Below are 20,028 nucleotides of genomic sequence, written 5' to 3'. Positions count from 1 at the left end.
AGACAGACGGCAAGCGAAGGGGTGAGGAAGAGGGAGTGTGGAGATTCCATACCAATAACAGGCAATTATGTTTGGGGAGGGCTATTGTCAGGCTATGACTGCATAGAAGAAGACAGGGGATATGGGTTGGTAGGGAAATGTGGAGGAGTGTTATTTAGGAGGCAGATGGCAGAGTGGGGGAAATTAAGATGAATGGGCACTGAGAGGGCTGAGCTGGTGCCTGGGCTGGGCAGAGAAAAGTAATTAGCTGTGTTTGCTCTGGGAGGCTGGCAGAGAATATGATGCCGACAGTGACAGGTGAAAGTATTGCGGTTCTTTAGTCAACAAGACCATATCTGACGGTACCAGCAGGGGGCAGCGGGGCCAGCAACTATCAAGAGCCATCTTGCCAGCACACCACACACCACGGGGTCCTCACAAAATCAAAATTGAGTCGCAGCTCCTTCACGCATAGTAATTTCTTTTTATTCCCCCGTTAATACAACAGAAGCCTTGGCGTATTTTTACTTGTTGGAGAGCACGTGCACACATGCACACACAGCAAGAGACTCGACGCTCAGATTCCCACATTATACCTTTGTTTCATGCTCTATCTTTCTTCCTCACACCATTTCTCTCTATTTCGTATGTTACAGCCACCTCTATCTGTCTCTTTCCTCCCACCCTGTATACCGCCCTCCCCTTAGACCCTCTCCAATCTAATTTCAGATAAGTTGAAGCAGAACAACAGCGCAAGGCCCTTTATCATTGCCACCAATGATGTGGGTGGACTGAGCGTGAATAATTTTATTCATGTGTGCTGTACCCAGCCTACAGGGATTCCAATTACAAGTAATAAGAGGTAAAAGGGTTATAGCGTAAGTGCCCCAGTAATGATTGTAGAGAACCTTTGACAAGAGAAGAAAACTTGTTTGTGTCACCAACAGCTAAAAGCCCAATATCTGATCACAAATATGAAACAGGACATTTCAATTTGGTATAATTAGTATCTAATCTAGTTCTTCCTCCCAGGGAGTCATACATAAATACCATTGCCCCCTTTCAAGATAAAAATACCAGAAACAATGCTGCAAAATAACAATATTCACCTGTTTTGTTTGAAACTACACATGCAAGTCCGTAAATATTTGCAAAACTACCTGTATACTTGTCCTCAGTGAAAACCGCCCTTCCAAAATCAGATGAGCAGTGAGCCATTAACACCATTATTATTCAGTGAGAAGTTAAACTCTCTTTTATCATGTGAATAAACATGTTGCAAGGAATGAAAACTGCAAACGAATCCAACTGCTTCCACTGTTCAGGGTTGAACTCAAACGCTGCAGAGAACAATTAGGAAACCTTATCAAACAGAGGCACAAGAACAGCCCACACACCGCTTTCAAAGAATCAAAACTGTGCTTCTCAGAGACTCTCTATTGTCTCCAACTGGCCTTAAACTTTTAAAAAAGGCACACACAAGGTGAGCAATAGGCGAAGGCACAAGTGAAAATAAAAGTGCACACAAAATAACAGGACACAGACTGTCAAAGCCAAGCCTTACAGTAAAGTTAAGTGCAAAAAGAGATGTTTAAGTTAGATTTACGACAGGCAATTAGAGCTGATCATGCTTGCAGCTTTAGCTTGATGGATTTTTACGTTTTGCTTTACCGTAGTTAACAGGCCTGAGAACCTGACGGTAGGAGCTTGGGCTGATCGTCTGAGGCTGGTTATCTGAAAGGAGGTCAGTAGATAAAATGCCAACAAACACTAACGGTGATCAAAACAATCATGAATAATTCATCCACGAAGGAACAGAGCAGTTCAATGAACAAATGCTATTAAATAGGAATTCATTCAAAAATATGTTTCTGAATTTGGATTTAAGACAGAAGTAAATGACTTCTTTTCTATTGAATGTAATGAGATCCAAACAGTTGTAATACATTACTTGACATGGTGCTACATGCATGCAAGCATGTGTACAAACTAGTACTCTCCCAAGGGAATAGGAATGAATGGAACCACGGCATGAGAACCCAAGCATGCATTCAGCGGATAGTTGATGTTGATTGGTAGAGTTCTCACTCAGCACAAAACATGCTGTTCCTCATAATAGCTCTGGAATATTTGGCTGGGAAAAAACCCAAAAAGACAATACAAGGTCAATGGGGTCATGCTCCTGGATGTACAAGCAGACTGGGGTAGACTGAAATGTTCACCACAGCGCACAAAAACGAAAATTACAGCCAGCCTCAGTCTGTTTGTACAAATAGGAGTGCATGAACCCATTGACCTCATTGTTTTTGCCCACCTTTTCACAGCTACAATGAGGAAAGGCTCGGACTGCACCGAACGAGAATTATACCGATCAACATCGACATTGGTAAATAGCAAAGACAGCTTGTCTTCAAAAAACAAAACAAACCTGAATGATCCCTTTCACTTCAGTAAGATAAAAACACACATGGAGTAGGTGTCTGGAATTAAAATGTAAAATATCCAGTCTCTGTGGTCAAGGGGGGTATATGGGTCCTTTTTACATGTACGGATGTAGGTAAAGGACTTGAGACTCACCTCTGGATCTCGGTGCTCTCTTCCTGCGGTCCCTGAATGCAGCTCCCGACTGTAGGGCTTCCAGCAAACTATCCATCACGCCTGTCTCATCATTCTCTGTGAAACCCAAGAAGAACAAGAATGAGGGGGTCCATTTGAGAGGTAAAGAAAGAAACTCTGATAAAGTACAGTTCCCTTTTCGCAGAGAGACTTTCCACACTGATCTGGATCCAACAATGGCAGGCCATTATATCAAACTCAAACACATTATATATGAAAAGCCTTGAACAAGCTCTAGCGTAAGGAAACCCAATACATGATGAGACCCACTGCAGGAACATTTTCAGAATAGAAGTCAGAAGCTTCTTATCGATAATCTGCTGTAAGAATATCAGACTCTTCCTACAAGTACATTGACTTTATTATATATGGAGGAGATGTGTAAAATGCTGTTAAATTAAAATGGAACACATTCTATTTCAAATCTGGTGATGTGGTGTTTCACAGGTCACAAGGGAGACACCGGAATGCAGACATAAACAGGTAAAAGCTTCAAAGAAATGACATGTAAATCATGTCTGGCGTCGATAAAGCTACAAATCTGGCTTGACACCCGAGGCAGAATGATGGACTTAGCTACAGATGGACTGAAAACAGCCGCCGGGGGCTGGGGAGGATGTAGATAGCAGGTATATCGAAATGTTCAGAAATGACACAAACGTGTAATGTCATACTGCAGTTGCCAAAGTGATGTCAATGTGTGTGAATGAGTGAGCTCTTTCTTATGAACACCGCTTCTCAGCTGCCTTCACGGTTTTGAAGTCTGTCTGGCTGAGAGAGTGTTTGGGCACAAAGTACAGAAAACAAGAGCAAGTCAACTCAGAAGACTCATTTGAGCTGATTAATTACTACTGATGAGTAAAGCTATTAAAGCCAAGTATGATTTGTGTAACCACATTTCAGTTAACCAAGTCTCACGTGCAGTATAACTGAGAAGATTGTCCTAACGTCGTCTTTAGATGCTACCCTGAAATATAATAAGCTAGCAATTATTAATGAAGACAAACGCACCCCCTGGTAAATTTGCAGTACATGTACAATGCATCGTGTTATGCGTTTTTCCCATTTTATTTTCTGAGTTATTTAGAAGTGATTAATTCCATTCATATGATAATTTTTCATACATTTGAAATGTTTCAAGCCATTAGAGTGAACAGTGTGCCTTGGTACAGTTTCACTGGCCTGGTGGATGCTGAGGTGTAACATTAGCAGCACTGAGACTTCTTAGTCTCCCCACTGATTTAGTGAAGGTAGGACATTGCTCTGATTAAAGCTCTGAGTGTTTTTAGCACTCTTTGCATTTCCTGAAGAACAATAACCCACAGACACAAAACATCTCATTCTATATATGAGACTCTGTGATGCTGTCAGTACTTAGACTGAGCCAAATGCTTTCAGGATTGTGGCATATATGGAGACCAGATGCAAAACTACAATCCCACGATGCTACTTCAACCAAGCATACAGACTTGCTTGCATTGCTTTGCTGGTCACGTGACATAATTTGGGAAGAAAATAATAATGGTAGGGGCCCTGAACTTGGCAAACATTCTGCTATGTGCTAACTCAATCCTCAGTAAGATGAGTACACCTTAGGAAAGATTATTATATGGAAAAAAACAAAAAAAAACTTAAATTGTGAAGAATTGTTGATGTTTTTATGAAGTTGGAGGTGTAAATTAAAATCTGTGAAAACCTTAATTCACTCGTTACCACTGTTCATTTAGCCCCCCTCCCCAACAAGTCCTGCTCTGGTTAGCAACCACTAAGAATTTGTCCTGGCTGATGCAGGAGTAACCCTTTGCTGTCAGCTTCTTCCCAGGTGAGCCACTGAGGAAATGTGAAACAAGACAGTGTAGCAGTGTTGCTTAAAACCGGACATGAAAAGTGCATTATTATTGGCTACAATGTATCACTGCACAACCTTTGAAAAAGACAAGTGGATTTTATTTTTGAAGTCTTGTCTTGACCTGTACCGAGTCAGTCTTTTCAGCACATTTCACACTGGAGTGCATAGAGAACCAGAGGCTAAAACACACGAGAGTAGTCTCCAAATTAATATTGAAGAAAGCATCCATTCAAACTATTGGGTACACTCTCCCAAGCATTGTGACTAAAAACATTTTGGGTTACTGAACTGACTTTTTTTATTTGCAAAGTTTGTCTGAAAGTGTGGAGCCTCTTGAAATGCAATTCTATTTCAATGAAAAGACTTGTATTTCTAGTAGGTCTGTCTTATTGTTAATTGAGTGTATCCAGGGCAGAAGCTGACTTGTCTGAAAAGGCAGGTGAAGATCATACAAACATCATGCTTAGTTAACACTACTGCTGAAGTATTAATAGCACATACATAAATAGTGCCACAGGTGTTACAATGTGAGACCTTCAAAGAGAAATTAGCAATGGAAAAAAATCACAATCAGAAAATGACAGCCGATGCAAAGTACTGTACTTGATGCCAACTGCAACTCTAGACTTTGCGATGGTCAGCATCAACAATAGTGAGTGAAACCCAACTGAATGCCATGTGTTTGAGAATGTTACCTGTTTGATGTGTTTACAGACTGAGGTTATGTGGAGCTGTTAGCAATGGGGACCAGACTGAAGTCAGTGGTGACCTTCGGCTCACTGGCAGCTGGTTTTAGGCTACACTACACAGCTTGTCATGTCTATCAGATGACTACAATCCCAGGGACTCTCTCATGGGTCATTACCCCTAAGTGCTAGAGTCAAGTTTCATCATGGGGACTGACCAAACACTCCATCTTGTTTTTCTACACACAATCATGGAGCACCAAAGTGAGTTTCATGCAGACAAACAGACCTACAAAGACAGGCTTTCAGCTCTATGTTACACTGTCCCTTTAGCATTAATATTCAGTGGAATAATTATTACATTAACAGAAATACTTTATTTATTTCTTTTTTGCTATTGCTAAATTAAGTAACACAATGATGAAGCTCTTGCTTTTCAAAGTTTCCGACAGATCACATTGGTTGTCAAAACAGGAGTCACCCAATCAACCAGGAGTGTAATCTAAAGGCTTGTAATTTCACCCAGGATGGTTTAACCAATATCCCACACAAAGCTGTGACACGAAACACACATAAATACACACACATTTTGGGTACATCAGGCCCACTCTGCCTCTTTGTGTGCGGTTGTGGTGATTTTCCATTTGCAACAGTTAAATTCCTCCTCTGCCTCCTGTGTGCCTAGTTCTTCATCATTACGCAGAGCGGAGAGGCAGCATGGATTTCTGAGCAAGACCAACGCTCCTTGACGTCCAAATTTGTCTCCTCTGCTGTGGCAATCCATCACAGGCAGTGTTCCACTCAGCAACACACAGGCACGTACACAAAAATACAGATAGTATGCAGAAAACAAACAAAAAGGGAGCAGATCAGTCAACTGCAACCTGTAGTGTGCGCCTTCGTGTGTAGTACTCCGTTTGACTCCAACCCACAAGAACATGAAACACTTTGTGTGCCTCAGGAGGCGAGGAAAAACGAAACCCGCTCAGATCTCCCGCCTCAGGATTATATGGGAGTAAAAACAGTCCAATTTTACACATCAATCAGAGCCAACACCGGCAGGCCGAGACAGAAAACTGCTTTATAGATTGTAGACATGAGGTGCTCTCAGACAGCACAACACTGAAATCATAACACATATTTATATACTCACACCCACAGTCTTGAAAACTTAGAGAGAGATCACAGACATGTCACATGGATCGTAATGGGAGAGAAACACACGGCAGAGGAATATTAGTCAAGGTAGTAACTGTAAAAATGGGTTTAAGACAGTCATTGAGCTTGTGAAAGGTGGCATTGAGGAGGATGTGGCAAGAGAACAAAGACTATCGAGTGGAATGGAACAGTGAAGAGTGGTATCCCGGCTTTGGCAGTCAAGCTACTGATCGGTCCTTTGATCTGCACAATTTGCCTGCCTGTCTATTGTGCTGCATCTGGGATCAGCTCTCATGACAGCTGTGCAATGTGACTTTAACTTCCACAAAAACTGAAGGCGCCTGCATAAGCCGGTCTAAGGCCTCACTGATGTCTATTTAAAGAATAGTAGGAGTGTTTCCTTACATTCACATTTTCTTTATTGCATCTCAACAGCTATCCCCTCTCCCCCCAACTCTAGAATTTTTTTTTGAGATGGAAAATAAGAACTGAGCCAAATCAGGTATACCATGAAGTGTCTACAGTGACTTCTACTGTCTTGGAGGAAAGAAAACATGGTGATGTGTACTGTAGATGTCTTGAATCTAATGTAGAGATGCAGATAGGAGTTAGCCTGGGCGTATTCAAAAAGCCCATTTTTCAATCACAGGAGCATTTCCCAGGAACCTTAGTTTCCACCACAGGAATTAGGGTCCTTGGAATCAGTGGACCTTTTTTTAACCTCCAAAAAAAAAGTTAAAAAATAAATTAATTAAAAAATAAAAAATCCCACATCAGAGAGGTAGTACTTTCTAAAGTTCTGTATGAAGTCTAATATTTGCAACATTTTTGTGTAAATGTCATGTGTAAGAAAGTCTGCAAAGTCTGTGTTTATTGTTGCTACACGGAGGAGTCACGGTCCATCATCTTTTATGCTGAAGACCACAGCATGCAGGAATTTGAAAGAGTGAGTTGAACATTTTCATGCCAGATCCAGGCTATTGCCTCCTGCCACTTCTCTCAACATGATGCAGCACTTATCGTTAGGACAATGACTCAGTTGTAACAGTGTGTAACAAGGTGGGCCAGAGCAAGTCAAAGAAATGGGGTCAGTTGGACCAGGATGGACACGCTAAAGAGGGAAAATGACATGCTTGTGTACAACAAGTGCAGGTTGACGACTGTGTTCCATGGGACACTTAGAAGGCAAAAGGTGCGATGAGGCAAGCCTGCTCCTTCCATGGCGGACTGCTTGTTCCTCTATACTGAGTGTAGTAAGCCATTCATTCTGATAGTATGGTTGTACAGAGTACATCCATGCATCAGAGCATGTGAAAATAATATTCACCATCAATTAGCAAATCAGAATGAAATCTGCATCGTGCAGAAGGAGGAGATATCCTATTACATTTACAGCTTTTGGACTTTCACAGGTTTTATACAACATAGTTCTACCCCTCCATGAATCTAAAATCAAGAGAAAATTAAGTTCCATTCATTCTACTGCACTGCTCCCAACCTGGACATGCCTTTTATGCTGAGAAGTTTAAAGAAGACATTACCTTGTATCTACATGTCACAAGCAGAAAAGGTTCCAAACTACTTTATTACGCCATCAGTTTAGGGCAGTCTAATTTTTTGATATTCAGACTTTATTCACTATTTCAGATGAATAAGAAGGATACAAAGATTACCCAGCCAGGGCCTGGAATCGGACGATTTTCAGCATGACCGGCCTGTTAGGGCTGGTCAGTGTCACATATTTCCAATTCCTAACTGGTCACTTGCCAGTGCACTACTTTGCCAAGAAAAGCATCTATTACACGTCTATCTACACGTCTATTTTTGACGGACGGCTCTGCAGAGAGCAGATCGAGCCAGACAGGAAATCTCCACATGAATCGCATCGTGTATCCGGTCAATTTAAAAACAAAAAAACCCACGTGCTGGCTCCAATTGTAAAAACAGACCTGAAAAGGACACAATATATCTCAGCCAGTCCAAGATAAGTTAATAAATCTTCAACAATCTTACAGGCATAAAACTTAATTGGTCTCTGCAGGGAAACGTCTGCTTTGTTAGCAACAAATCAGAAAGTGGGAATAATTGTCTCATCGTTTGTAATTTATATCTGATGACATCATAAGAGAAACCCTGGAGAGCAAACACTGGATGTACAATACCACCTGGATACACATGATGCACTATAACCAAAGAAGAATTCTTTTACAAATGGTGAGAATAAGAGTTTAACTAATAAATCTTTGAATACCTTTTATGAACATATTAGCCAGAGTAATATATTTTGTGAGGATCATCTACCCTCTAGTGGCCAGAAGACACAATTAGAAGGTCTCACAGCAAATGGGAGGAGATATCTCAGGAAAATTTAAACATTAGACATGTCACCATATTTAAAAGTGATTGTTCCAGTCCAGTAATCTGGCTTATATGGCCACTTAGTTGGAACAACAGGCAGAAATGAACCACACTACATCATAGCTGAGTGTTACTTACAGCCAATAAACTGGCTTTGTGTTAGGTCCATCATTCAGAACACTAAAGACCAGCAGTGGACAGCAGCATATTCTTAGCTTGGTTGCCCATAGCAACTCTGGAAAACAAACTGCTTTACAGTGGATGGTCGCATGAAAATCCTCCTCTGAATTTAACTGTCATGAGTTTAACATGCAAGCGAAAACTTGAGGGAGAGAATTCGATACACTCTCACAAACTAAGTGAGCACCACTATAAAGGGGGTACTACCGTTGCTATCTAAAGAAAATCTCTTGAGAACATAGAGAAGTTCCTGCTTTGCAAAAACAGCTTTTCATCCCCTTTTTTCTGATGCTCCTCCTTTTCCTGTCTCTCTCTCTCTTTTTTTTTTGCATTTCTAGCTGTTCTACTATTTGATGTCTTAATAGTTCATAGCTAGTAGTCATGTAGGGAATGTAAAATAAAGCTCCAACGTGTAATTTGTCGCTCCACAAACATTCCCGCTCCAGGCCTATACCCTGGGAGTTAATGCAACAGATTTGTCATACACAAGCACTGTAAGAGAAGGGAAAAAAACAGCTATTCAATCTGGATTTCAATCTCCATAGGGCCCTATGCAAATGGATGTAAGCTGCAGCGCTCGCTCTCAGAACTCAGACTGCCAGAACACGGTGCAGATGATGATAGGCTGTATTTCAACATGAAGGTGGCTCAGCCTGTGGTGAGCACGCAAAAAAGAGCGAAAATAGAAGAAAAATGGAAACTTGTGATTCCTGAATACATAAATGGGCTAATAGACAACTAGGTAAAAACAAGCATTCCATTTTGATCATAACTCTAGAAATCCCCCTCCACTCCCCCAGCGCTTCCTTCTTCTGCCTCTCATTGCTGTGCCCTTCAGCATAATGTGGATATGCAGCCTCTCTGGGGCTTTTTAGGGAATTGATGGATAATCAGATGATTACACAGAAAATCTCCATTGAGGACAATCCTCCCTGACAAACAAAGAGAAAGCTCTTTAGTTAATAAATAGGCTGAGAGACAGACAGAGACACACGGTGAGAGAGTGTGCGCGAGAGAGTGAGTAAATCCTGTCCTGGGTAGGTGGCATAATGCCAAATCACTGTCACACATCCCAGCAATCTGTGTGTGCGTGTGTACATGTGTGTGCCATACATTGCCAGAAACATTACTCCTTTGGGATGTCACAGAGTTTGCCTTTAGCTTTATCTTAATTTGAGCATATCTAAATAAATTTCAAGCTCTAGGCATATTTGTTTAAGCCTTTCTGACAATATTTGGCTTAAGTTTTCTTTTTTTCCCCTTCTGATTTTCTTATAAGTGAACTACTTTTTCTTGGAGAAATGAAAAAGTTTGCAGTGAAATACAACTTTACGAACACAAGCTCATAAGAAAACAATTATATTCTTGAAGTAAAACTGAATGTTCTAAATATCAAATATTAATGTTTGTGTATTTTGTATTTAAAACTATAGTGCAGGGTATGTGTCTCCATCTTTTGGCAGTGAGAGTTATTATGATTAATGTCCACACTTGTTTAAATCATCATAGGCTCCACTTCTTCCATTGTAGTGACTATGAAAAAGCGGAAAAATCTTTTCTGAGCATCATAGAACCCAGTGACTCGATTCCCTATCAGATTTTGAGCTATTTGGCTTCTACTTTGAGCTATTGTAGTTCTGTCCGTAGGTCATTTGCAGTATGCATGCTACTGTTAGCTACTGCTAACTTGTTTGACAAGAGCTTAAATATAAGGGATGGTTATTTGTATCAACATATGATGCACTGAATTAAGTCCAAAAGATACAGAACAGTGCAAAATACTTCTGACCCGTTTATATTATGCACCTCAAATCCCATATTAGCCTATATTAGGGGAACAGGGTCCACTGGTCCTTGTTCATACCTGGACTAAGACGAATGACAATACCTGAAGAGCTTCCTCCATAAATACTGTAGGCGGGTTTTAGTGAAATTCCACTCCTTTGATGGATTTGTTACATTTTTGGCTTTAAACAAGTTGTTCGTATTTTCAGATAGCCACAGTGTGACAGATGGTGTGAGAAATACCATTGGACTAAGACACAGAATGTAGCCTATTTAACAGAACCTTGCTCATTAATTTTAACTGGACACAATCCTCTATCAGTGAAGCATGTTAACAATTGGGAGATGTCCAGACGAGAGTAAAGGGAAGAGGGAGTGGTCAACTGCTGATGGTAAAGCATACAACAGTATTTTGGCTTGGTTTGAGCATTGGGGTTCTCCACTTGCACTCTCAAGTCTACGGGAGTGTGACAGTGGTTGGCACAGTTACATTAGCTATATATGCCAGTGCCAGTCTCGACGTTGGCATTGAAAATGAGTCTGGAGGCTGCATTGCTAAACAAGTTCCTGGCATAAGCAATGCTCCAAAGGGGAAGTAAAAACAAAAAAATAAAAAATAAAATAATAAATAAAATTGGCAGTTGGATCAAGATGCCCTCACTTTCTGGCTAAATTATCAGTGAGGGCCACAGTAATTGGCAGCCTCGAAAAGGACTATAAACACAAGTGCTAGTTAATACACTTACAATACGCAAACATTGATTTGACACATAAAGCAAAACCATCTCAAGGAATTAAAAACAAGGTCAAGAAATCAATGTGGAATTCAAGAAACAGTTGAATGATGCGTCAGCCGACCAAAGAAAAGTCATATGTTTCCCACAGCAGAAAGCTGGAATTTAGAAGCAACACTTATTTTCTCTCTAGAAACAGATCTTCATGAACTTCTCAGTCATGGAGGAGATTGACGATTATAACTATCGCACATAAATTAGCATTAAACCTCAGTGGATTAGAGACAAATATATCTGGGGCACAATGTTAAACTATTTGAGAAGCCAGCTAATTACTTTCAGGTTTTTAAACCAGAGGCTGCAGGCCCTCAGTTGCTTGTTAATGGAATGGCAAATCTACAAGAAAAGGCATTACGATGGACTGTGAACTTAAAATCAAACGAGCACCAATTCAACCATAACTCCTTTACAGACTGTAGTATAACACCTCTGCTCACTTAATAACCAGTCAGTGGCTGCAGAGTGGCTACAGGTCACTTTAGAAAGCATCTATCCTGCTGAATACAGATGGACAGCAACTCTGACAGATGCTGTTTTGGGGCTGACACTGAACCCTGACCCCCTCCAAGGAGTCGTTAAGCAAGACATGGGCTTCTCCTCTCAGATCAATCACTAATCAATATTTATTATGCTAGCATTACAAGACTGAAATCCTCCTAATGTTCTGCATCAAATTAGTTCCTGTCATGTTAAAGTCATATGGCTCACACTGTCACCACGCTGTACGTGACTGGTATCATGATGTCGATTTTAACTTTAAATTCCCATATCTGGGGACCCACATTTGAAGGATTAATTGACCCGAAGTAATTAAAGTCAAGACTCATGATCTCAACACAGCCCAGTGACAAAAATGTATATGAGGAAAAGGCTTTTTGACATTCTGTTTTAATATCACAGACGTTAATCTCACATTTAAATTATCTCCATCAGAGACTAACCAATGGATGAACTTGACCATATGAGCTTTCTGTGTTTATATTTTCAGAGCTAAATACTTAAATGAGGCTTGATAAATATGTCTCAACGATGTCTTACAACATTTGACCCGAGACCGATTTAGCACACAGCAGCATGTAAAGGGCTCAAGAGCATGTAAGAGTTGATGGGGAAAGCAGTTTGAACGGTCTCTACCTGCATTGACTTCCAGCAACCTCCTCCTCTTCTGCTGCCTCTCTTGCTTTTCACGCTCTGCCTTCTCCTTTGCTGCCCGGGCTCTCCTCTGTTTCTCCTCTGACTCCCGCTGCCTCAAGTTCTCCTTGAGTGCTTGCTGTGGGATGAGAGACATGGAAAATAAGAAAGACGGAGGCAAAGAGATAACAAGACGGATTGCTTAAAACGGTTTAATTATAGTAATGTGGCACCTGTCACAGCCAGCTGTCAAACCCTACAGGCATCTTCATCAGACACACTGGAATCAGAGATCCTGTTAAGACCAGGCATTAATATACATCTTGGGGGATCTGATCATAAGTGGACCAACTCTTATTCATTTTATGCCTTGCATTAAATACTCTCTCTAAAGTATACGCAAATATAGATGCTCGTTGTTGCCCTTTGCAAGGACCAAATACAATCTTTTAAACTGGCAGGATCAACACCACATTTCCAAAAAGGGGAGTAATCAAAACATTCTGGGCTGACCAGGCCACGTTGCAGGCAAACCAGATCACACACGGGTCCGCGAACATCGGGGCTTCAGACGTTTAGAACCAAGCCAGGAAAACCCACTTGTAACCAAGGAGTTCACAGGGAAGAAAAAAAAAAGATGCTTGCACCTCTGATGCGAGACCGCTTGCATGCATATTTGCCTTCTGCTAAGGTTGGGATTTTCAGCCCAGACTGCCACCCGAAAGGCTCTGCAGCAGCCTGGATGTTAGAAACACTGCATCTGTTACCCACACCGAGCTATGATTACCTTCTCTCTACAACACTGGCTCACATTGATGGTTGGTTAATCTTTTACATTCATAAAGTTTGTAAAGTGGTTCCAGTTGCTTTGACTGTGCTTCCCGTATCTTAACATGGCATTGGCAGAGATTAGCATTCACATATTGTTGCCTTACAATAATCGCCTTAGTCATTTTGAAGTTTTTCAGAAAACACAAAAACTGGAGACAAAACATCATAATGAGTTGATTTAGACAACATTTTTGTCAAATAAATGACTTAGGCAATTATTTTAAGAAGGTGATAAGACACTTGCTCTCTCTGTTTGCATATTCAGAATTACTTAATGTGAAATGGTTCCTTGCAATTAATTATGCTTTTCCTCCTATCCCATGATCATCTATCCCTGGTCACCTTGCTTGCCTGCCACCTGTTGTCTGCTCCACCTGCCACACTTGCTCTCTTGTTCATCACACCCCTCCAGCCCACTCCATTATTCTCCTGCCGGTTTGGGTTAGCCTGACCACCTACTATCTCCACTTCCCCCTCTGCTCCATCTGCCATCCATGCCTTGGTTACAATAAACACCCTTTAATACAACAGAGCAAACCTGTGTCCAAATCTGTGCTTGGGTTCCTGCCACACAGCTCTCACCTATCCATGATATTGAGGTAACTTCTGTACTGTATCAAGTGAGCAAAGACAGGAATGTCTTGATTGTAAAACCTGTAAAAAAACAACAAAAAACAACAACATCCCTTTATAGGTGCTGTGTTGAAAAAAATATCTTCAGTAGAAAAGTGACAACACCAGTAGCTCCCATTAATGTTATTATTATCTTTTACATTTTTAAATCGGAACATTCAGGTAGTGCTGCAGCGAAACAAACAGGTTCAGGTGTCCCTTGAGTTTCATTTGATTTTCATTTATTACTGTGGCTCAGATATTGGATCAAATTTAATCGTAATTCTTTTTTTTTTAATACTTCTTATATGATGTTGCATTAGCTTTTTCCTAGAGCATATGGGTAGGCCTTCTCTTTCCACCTAAAGTTATGTTGTTTCCTTGCAATATCTACCAACCTGAGAGTTATTTAAAAAAAAAAAAAAAAAAAGGGACATTATGAAGAATAGTGGCAGCTCCTAGTGTTATGAGTTTTCTATTGAGCTGGATGGAAGCTGTCACAGCCAACAAAAAATGTCAGTAATCCCACGCTGCCAGTCTATGAAGAATTATGGTATCTACCGGACATCAAACTCTGCGGGTACAAGCTCAATAATCCCTGTGCTAAAAGGTTGTTAAACTCATACAATGATGTGCTCAAAAATGACACGGTCAGGAGACAGGCTGAATATGATTTAATAGAGTGCTAGTATGACTGTCATCCTAATCAATAGCCAGTCACAAAAGCATGGGAGTCTGAGCCTATATCAAACACCCGCCTCCGCCGTCTTGTCTTCTCCCCTTCTGCGTTAGTCACACACAACCTGGCTTGACAGGCAGGTCAGTGGAAGAATACCAAAATGACTTCACACACACACACACACACACACACGCACACGCGCACACACACGCACACACACACACACAGTACAAGCAATATGTGTGTATAAGAAGGAGTACACTGGTACAATGAAGAGCGGTGTACTGAGGCCTGATGACAGCCTCTCATTAAGACTGCATGAAAGTGACCGTTGTTGGAAATAATACAGTCCAACTTGAACTCGAAACAATTCAGTGCTGTCAGTCAGTTCAGCGTCAAAAGCCACTTGAAATACAGAGAAGCGGTAACTTGAATAAATTAAACAGTTATGGGTGTAGCTGTAAGCTTGATGTCATTGCCATTCTTGCTCCGCATCTATTCACTGTAACCTGGGGGAAATATTTCATAACTATTTTTTAAAAATACCATATCAAATTCTCTCATAGAAATAAATACAATTGTTGCTAGAGTGCTGAGCCTGTGTTTGTGGGGTTGGAGGATCTTCACAGGACTGAGACTCAGAGTAATTTTAAAATAATTTGAAACGAAGGCAAGTGCTCCATACAATTACTTTGTTTTGCTGGAATGACTGCAGGTAATTTGTGCCAGTGATTCAATAACTGTGCCTTTACTGGACGGTCTAGTGCATTATGTGCAGAGAGGACGAGGAAAAAATAAAGTGAGTACTGACACGTAATACATTTTTAACTACAAGAAAGAGTGTAGACCTCCACCAAATTGCAATAAGGATGATGTAATTCTTCTTGTACAAGTGTTAATTTGGGAGCACCATTTTTTTTTTTAACTGGCCGTTCATCTGAGTACTTAACAGTGTGATCAAAGAAACGTCTCACTATTTCAGTTCAGTTTTATTTGATGAAAACTGTGGACATGTTACTTTTGGTCACATTTAAGACATTTGATTGTTAAATGTAATCTTGTTTAATACAACAAAATCTGAAAAAGGGTCATTTTTAACAGACTGGCACTTAACCAACCAAGCATAGCTGTCTCCACTTGCAACTCTAACAAAGCTGATATGCCAACCCAAATATTGGTGACATAAATAATAACTTGCACTGTACCCTTTCGTTGTAATAGTTAAAATGACAATAAAGAATACTGTTACTCACATTGTACAAAGTATGTCAGAAAGCTTCATGACGAATAGATACATCATCGGTTGTTCTCCAACAAAATTCACTGCTGGCTGATAATGAAAATGGCCACTGCACTCTGATGCTAACAGATGAGACCTTCGAACAATACAGATTGTCTTAAGGCTTTACTTTGAAATGTATGGCAGATGGTTCCAATAATACGGCTATGCAGATTTACAAAGGAAGACAAATCAGGGCTTTCACTGCTTCTGCCACCAGCCAAGAAAACCATGATTAATCAATAACAAATCAATAAAACAAGTGGGCCTGTTTAAGAGAGGATCACTCTCAACTTCACATGGACAAAACAGCAGGAAAATGATTGCTAGGGAGTAGTTCTTCCATTTCTTCTTCTTCAAAAAATGTGCTTGTTAAAACAAAAAACTAATATGATCACAGACATATAAAAGGCAATACTCCTCTCTTAAATCACAAAGCCAATTAGTAAAATCTAACTCAAAAAACAATAAAAGGGAGTCATTTGACATTAACCATTTTCAGTAACACGAAGCTTTCAAGACAAGTTTAATTTGTATTTTGAATTATACGCTGAAGGAAAAAAAATTGTGAAAATGTTTAGCCATAATGGGAACTGATTTTCAAGGATAGTAAAGAAGAGTCTGGAATTACCAAAAGATGAAGAGTCACATAATGAAACATTAATATTTTTTTTTTACTGTAATATGGCGCTGAGAGTGAGAGAGAGAGAGAGAGAGAGAGCGGGTAAGAGAGAAACTGCTTTCTGAGAAAATTGCCCTCCGCTCTCCTTCATCACTGCAGGTCTGCTTCCCCCTCCTCCTCCTCCTCCTCTCCTGGATGTCTGCCATTAGACACGCTCAATTGGATTCCTGTCAGATGTACGGCCTCGCCCTGGGTCTCCTTCCTATGGGTGACTGAGCATGCTGTATGTGTGTGTGTGTGTGTGTGTGTGTGTACCGGTAGGTGTGTACATCTTCGTATGGGAAAAAAAGCAAAAGCAGCTTCCTCCAGAAAAAACAAACTGCAAAATGACATATGAACACAAACATGCTTGTGTGTGCGCGCCCACACACACACACACGCACGCACACACACACACACACACACACACACACACACACACACACACACACACACACACACACACACACACACACACACACACACACACACACACACACACACACACGAGTCCAAGGCTCAGTACTCTACAGGCAGTGGTCAAGAGACAGCGTGCACTTATTAACAAAGGCCTTGGCTCAGTGGGATAAATGCTGACACAGATTTGACCAAGAGGTTAGCGTGCTGAGGTTTACTGCTTGCCTATGTTCAGTGACCTAGCCTTGGCTTCCACCAAGATGCAGCTATGTGAGGCAACTGTTTGAACAAATTGCTAAGAGTTTAGAGTACTTACACCTTGGCCTATCAGAGGGAAGTGAATAACTACCATGTTTTTTTTTTTTTCATATAATCCATCTTTATACTTCCTAAGACATTGACTGTTATTCTTCAATGTTTCTGAAAAATCATAAGCAGGGCTGCCAACAAAAGTTCCATTTAGATATGAAAAAATAAATGAATAAATAAGCCTATTAAAGAATATGCTAAAAAAAATGATAATGTGAACCACCTTTTGTTTTCTTTTGTTGTGTAAATATATGATGTAAAAATGTTTGTTTTTTTTTAATATGGAAGATCCTTAATAATGAATCATATTTTCAGGATTTGATCAGGCAGTATAATGACAGTAAAGTTTGTCAGTTTTGCCTGAGTGTCGTAAAAACAACAAAACAAAAAACAAGAGGCAGCAAAGCTTGGAGATTTGACAAAAAGCATTTAAATAATACAAATCGTGTTTGACTTTGAACCGCAGTCCACTGTTTACTTTGAATTTTAGCCCACCAAATACGGGAAAAAAACATTTGCGCACCCTTGACCTAAAGCATTGGCTGTAAAGAGAAAGGCTGCCTGCAATAGAAAACCCTGGCCAAAAGCATTCATTATCAATAGTGGGACAGCTGGTTACGTGAGAGGAAGCAGATGATACAAGCTGAGTTTGATTGTTAAGCAATGCCTGGCTAAGAGGCAGCTTAATAGAAGCAGCGGTCCAAGTAGGCAAGTTCTGAGCAGTCCAAGACCTGTGTCAAACGGCATCATACTCAACTCATCCTCATTCAGTTTCACATTTTAATTGACTTAAATTGGAGCATTTTAGTCTCATGTTTGTGAAAGACATAAAGACAATACAGTAGTTATTGATAACATGCTTTGACCTGATGAAGTTGGCCTCGCTGACTGAGTATAATTCACGCCAACCAGTGGGTGGCGGCTATTAAAGTGAGGTAAAGAATAAAGAAGGCTGCAGTCCAAGGATCAATAACATAGATGGGAAATGTAAAGAACACTGGGCCAGGAAGGCTAAAAGCAATGAATCTAGGAAAAATTGTTGAGAGCCTTTGTGTTTCTTCAAAGCTTGAGGGGAGTATGTAGATAGTTATTTCACTCTCACATTGAACGCCACATGTAGCGTACAGCAGCCAGGTTATTAGATTATCATGATGGGGGGTAAATTTGATGAAACAAGCAGAGGGTGGGACCTTTCCTGCCTCAAGGTGGAAAATTGCACATTGTAGAATCACGTGAGAGTGTGAATGTGAAAGCTGGTCACCTGTTATTCAATTTGACCTTGTTAGCAGATGGCTTACCTGTGGGTTCAGACAGACAGCTAATGTCTCTCAGATATTCTACAGGATCTAGAATCTTCTGAACTAACCAAAGGAAATAGAGAAGTTAGTAGTTAAATATGTAAAAGTTTACAAACACAACTCTCTTATTTTACTGTCTCATTATGTGTCTTCAAATGTCTTCAAAGATCTGAAGTATCATTTTGTGTTTTAGGAACAAATTATGACTTGATGGTGGGCAGGGGGCATTTTAGGGAGAAAGAGAAGGAGAGCCAAACCAAGATTAATTTACCAAATGTAACTGTTTCAAACTCTAACCTAAAAGATTATTCTTAGAATCTATAACTAGGCTGTAACTTTGCATTGCATTTGGGGCTCTTGTCAAAAAACAAAAACAAAAACAAAAGCTGCTTCTACTGAGTGTGAGTTTGAAATTTATTACAGGACTAAGACCAAGCCAAAACCCCACCAGTACCGTCCCTGAAAACACTCCAATGTACAAACAAAGCTCGGAAGTACATGCAAATCTAAGATACAAACAATAACTTCGTAGAAAAAGAGGCATGAGATCTGTGTGTGTGTATTTGTATTCATGTGTGTGTGTGTGTGTGTGTGGTAGATGTTAAGTTGGGGGCAGGGCAGGTTCTTTAGTGGGCTAATTAGTTACTATTATCTGTCGTGCCCAGTGGCCTGTACCACTAATCCTGCTGATTAAACACAGTGGGTCTCCACAGCTCACAGTAGCACCAGCTTAGATAAGGCCATCGAGACCAGTGATGACACAAATGTCAGGCAGGGACTGGACTACACGAGACTGCTGCTGTTCTCTGATGTGTAGTATACTACAGGGTGCTGATGTGCAAATCACAGCATTTTGCAATACCAATGAATAAAATGTTTAGAACCCTTAATATTTGACTTGACACAATATACATAAAATTGACCAACCTGCCTCACAAATACATCCCAAAAACTGCTGACTGAATAAATATCTCAACACTGGAATGTTCTTCAATTAAAACTTCTATGCCCCATCTGAAGGTGTGGCTCTGGACAAACAAGGCGTGGGACAAACTCCGACAAGCGTGGCATGCGCATACATACGCTCATCATGTGTACGCGTTGTTCTATCTTCAATTCTAGTAAAATATGAACAATGTGCGTCATAAACACTCACTTAGTAATAAATGCCGTGCAATATACACATTTATAACCTCAGCACTTCAATAATTTTTCTTTAATTTTAGCTGTCTTGAGCAACACATTACATTTATTCCATTTCGTCTTCACATGTTGTACTGTGATACATGCATGATGAATGTCATATGTGTTAATGTAGGATGCTGGATTTCTCTGTGAGGTGATGATCTTTATGTACTGCATGTCTAAGTGTACTGTCCACTACAGATGAAAATATCCTTTGGCTA

General features: G+C 40.4%; 1 protein-coding gene across 4 annotated transcripts in view; it reads right to left on the bottom strand.

The window, feature by feature from the left end:
• The window catches only part of LOC147269196 (protein diaphanous homolog 3-like), a 172,904-nt gene that overhangs the window by 58,212 nt on the left and 94,664 nt on the right, over positions 1 to 20,028 (bottom strand). For 2 of the 4 annotated variants that reach the window (XM_086180823.1, XM_086180831.1), the window contains 3 exons: positions 12,540 to 12,675; positions 2,557 to 2,652; positions 1,651 to 1,713 (listed from right to left, as the gene is read on the bottom strand). In XM_086180823.1, the coding sequence (XP_086036949.1) occupies positions 1,651 to 1,713; positions 2,557 to 2,652; positions 12,540 to 12,675 (295 nt within the window). Of the gene's footprint in view, positions 1 to 1,197; positions 1,320 to 1,650; positions 1,714 to 2,556; positions 2,653 to 12,539; positions 12,676 to 20,028 lie in introns of those variants that run through there. The other 2 variants (XM_086180848.1, XM_086180839.1) reach the window with 2 other exon arrangements.

The sequence above is a fragment of the Aulostomus chinensis genome, chromosome 2 (genome assembly GCF_037954235.1).
Source record: "Aulostomus chinensis isolate RoL2024-O1b breed Wild chromosome 2, RoL_Achi_v1.0, whole genome shotgun sequence".
Taxonomy (NCBI): domain Eukaryota; kingdom Metazoa; phylum Chordata; class Actinopteri; order Syngnathiformes; family Aulostomidae; genus Aulostomus; species Aulostomus chinensis.
Note: the sequence above shows the minus strand (reverse complement) of the source record. Positions and strands in the feature narration are given on the sequence as shown.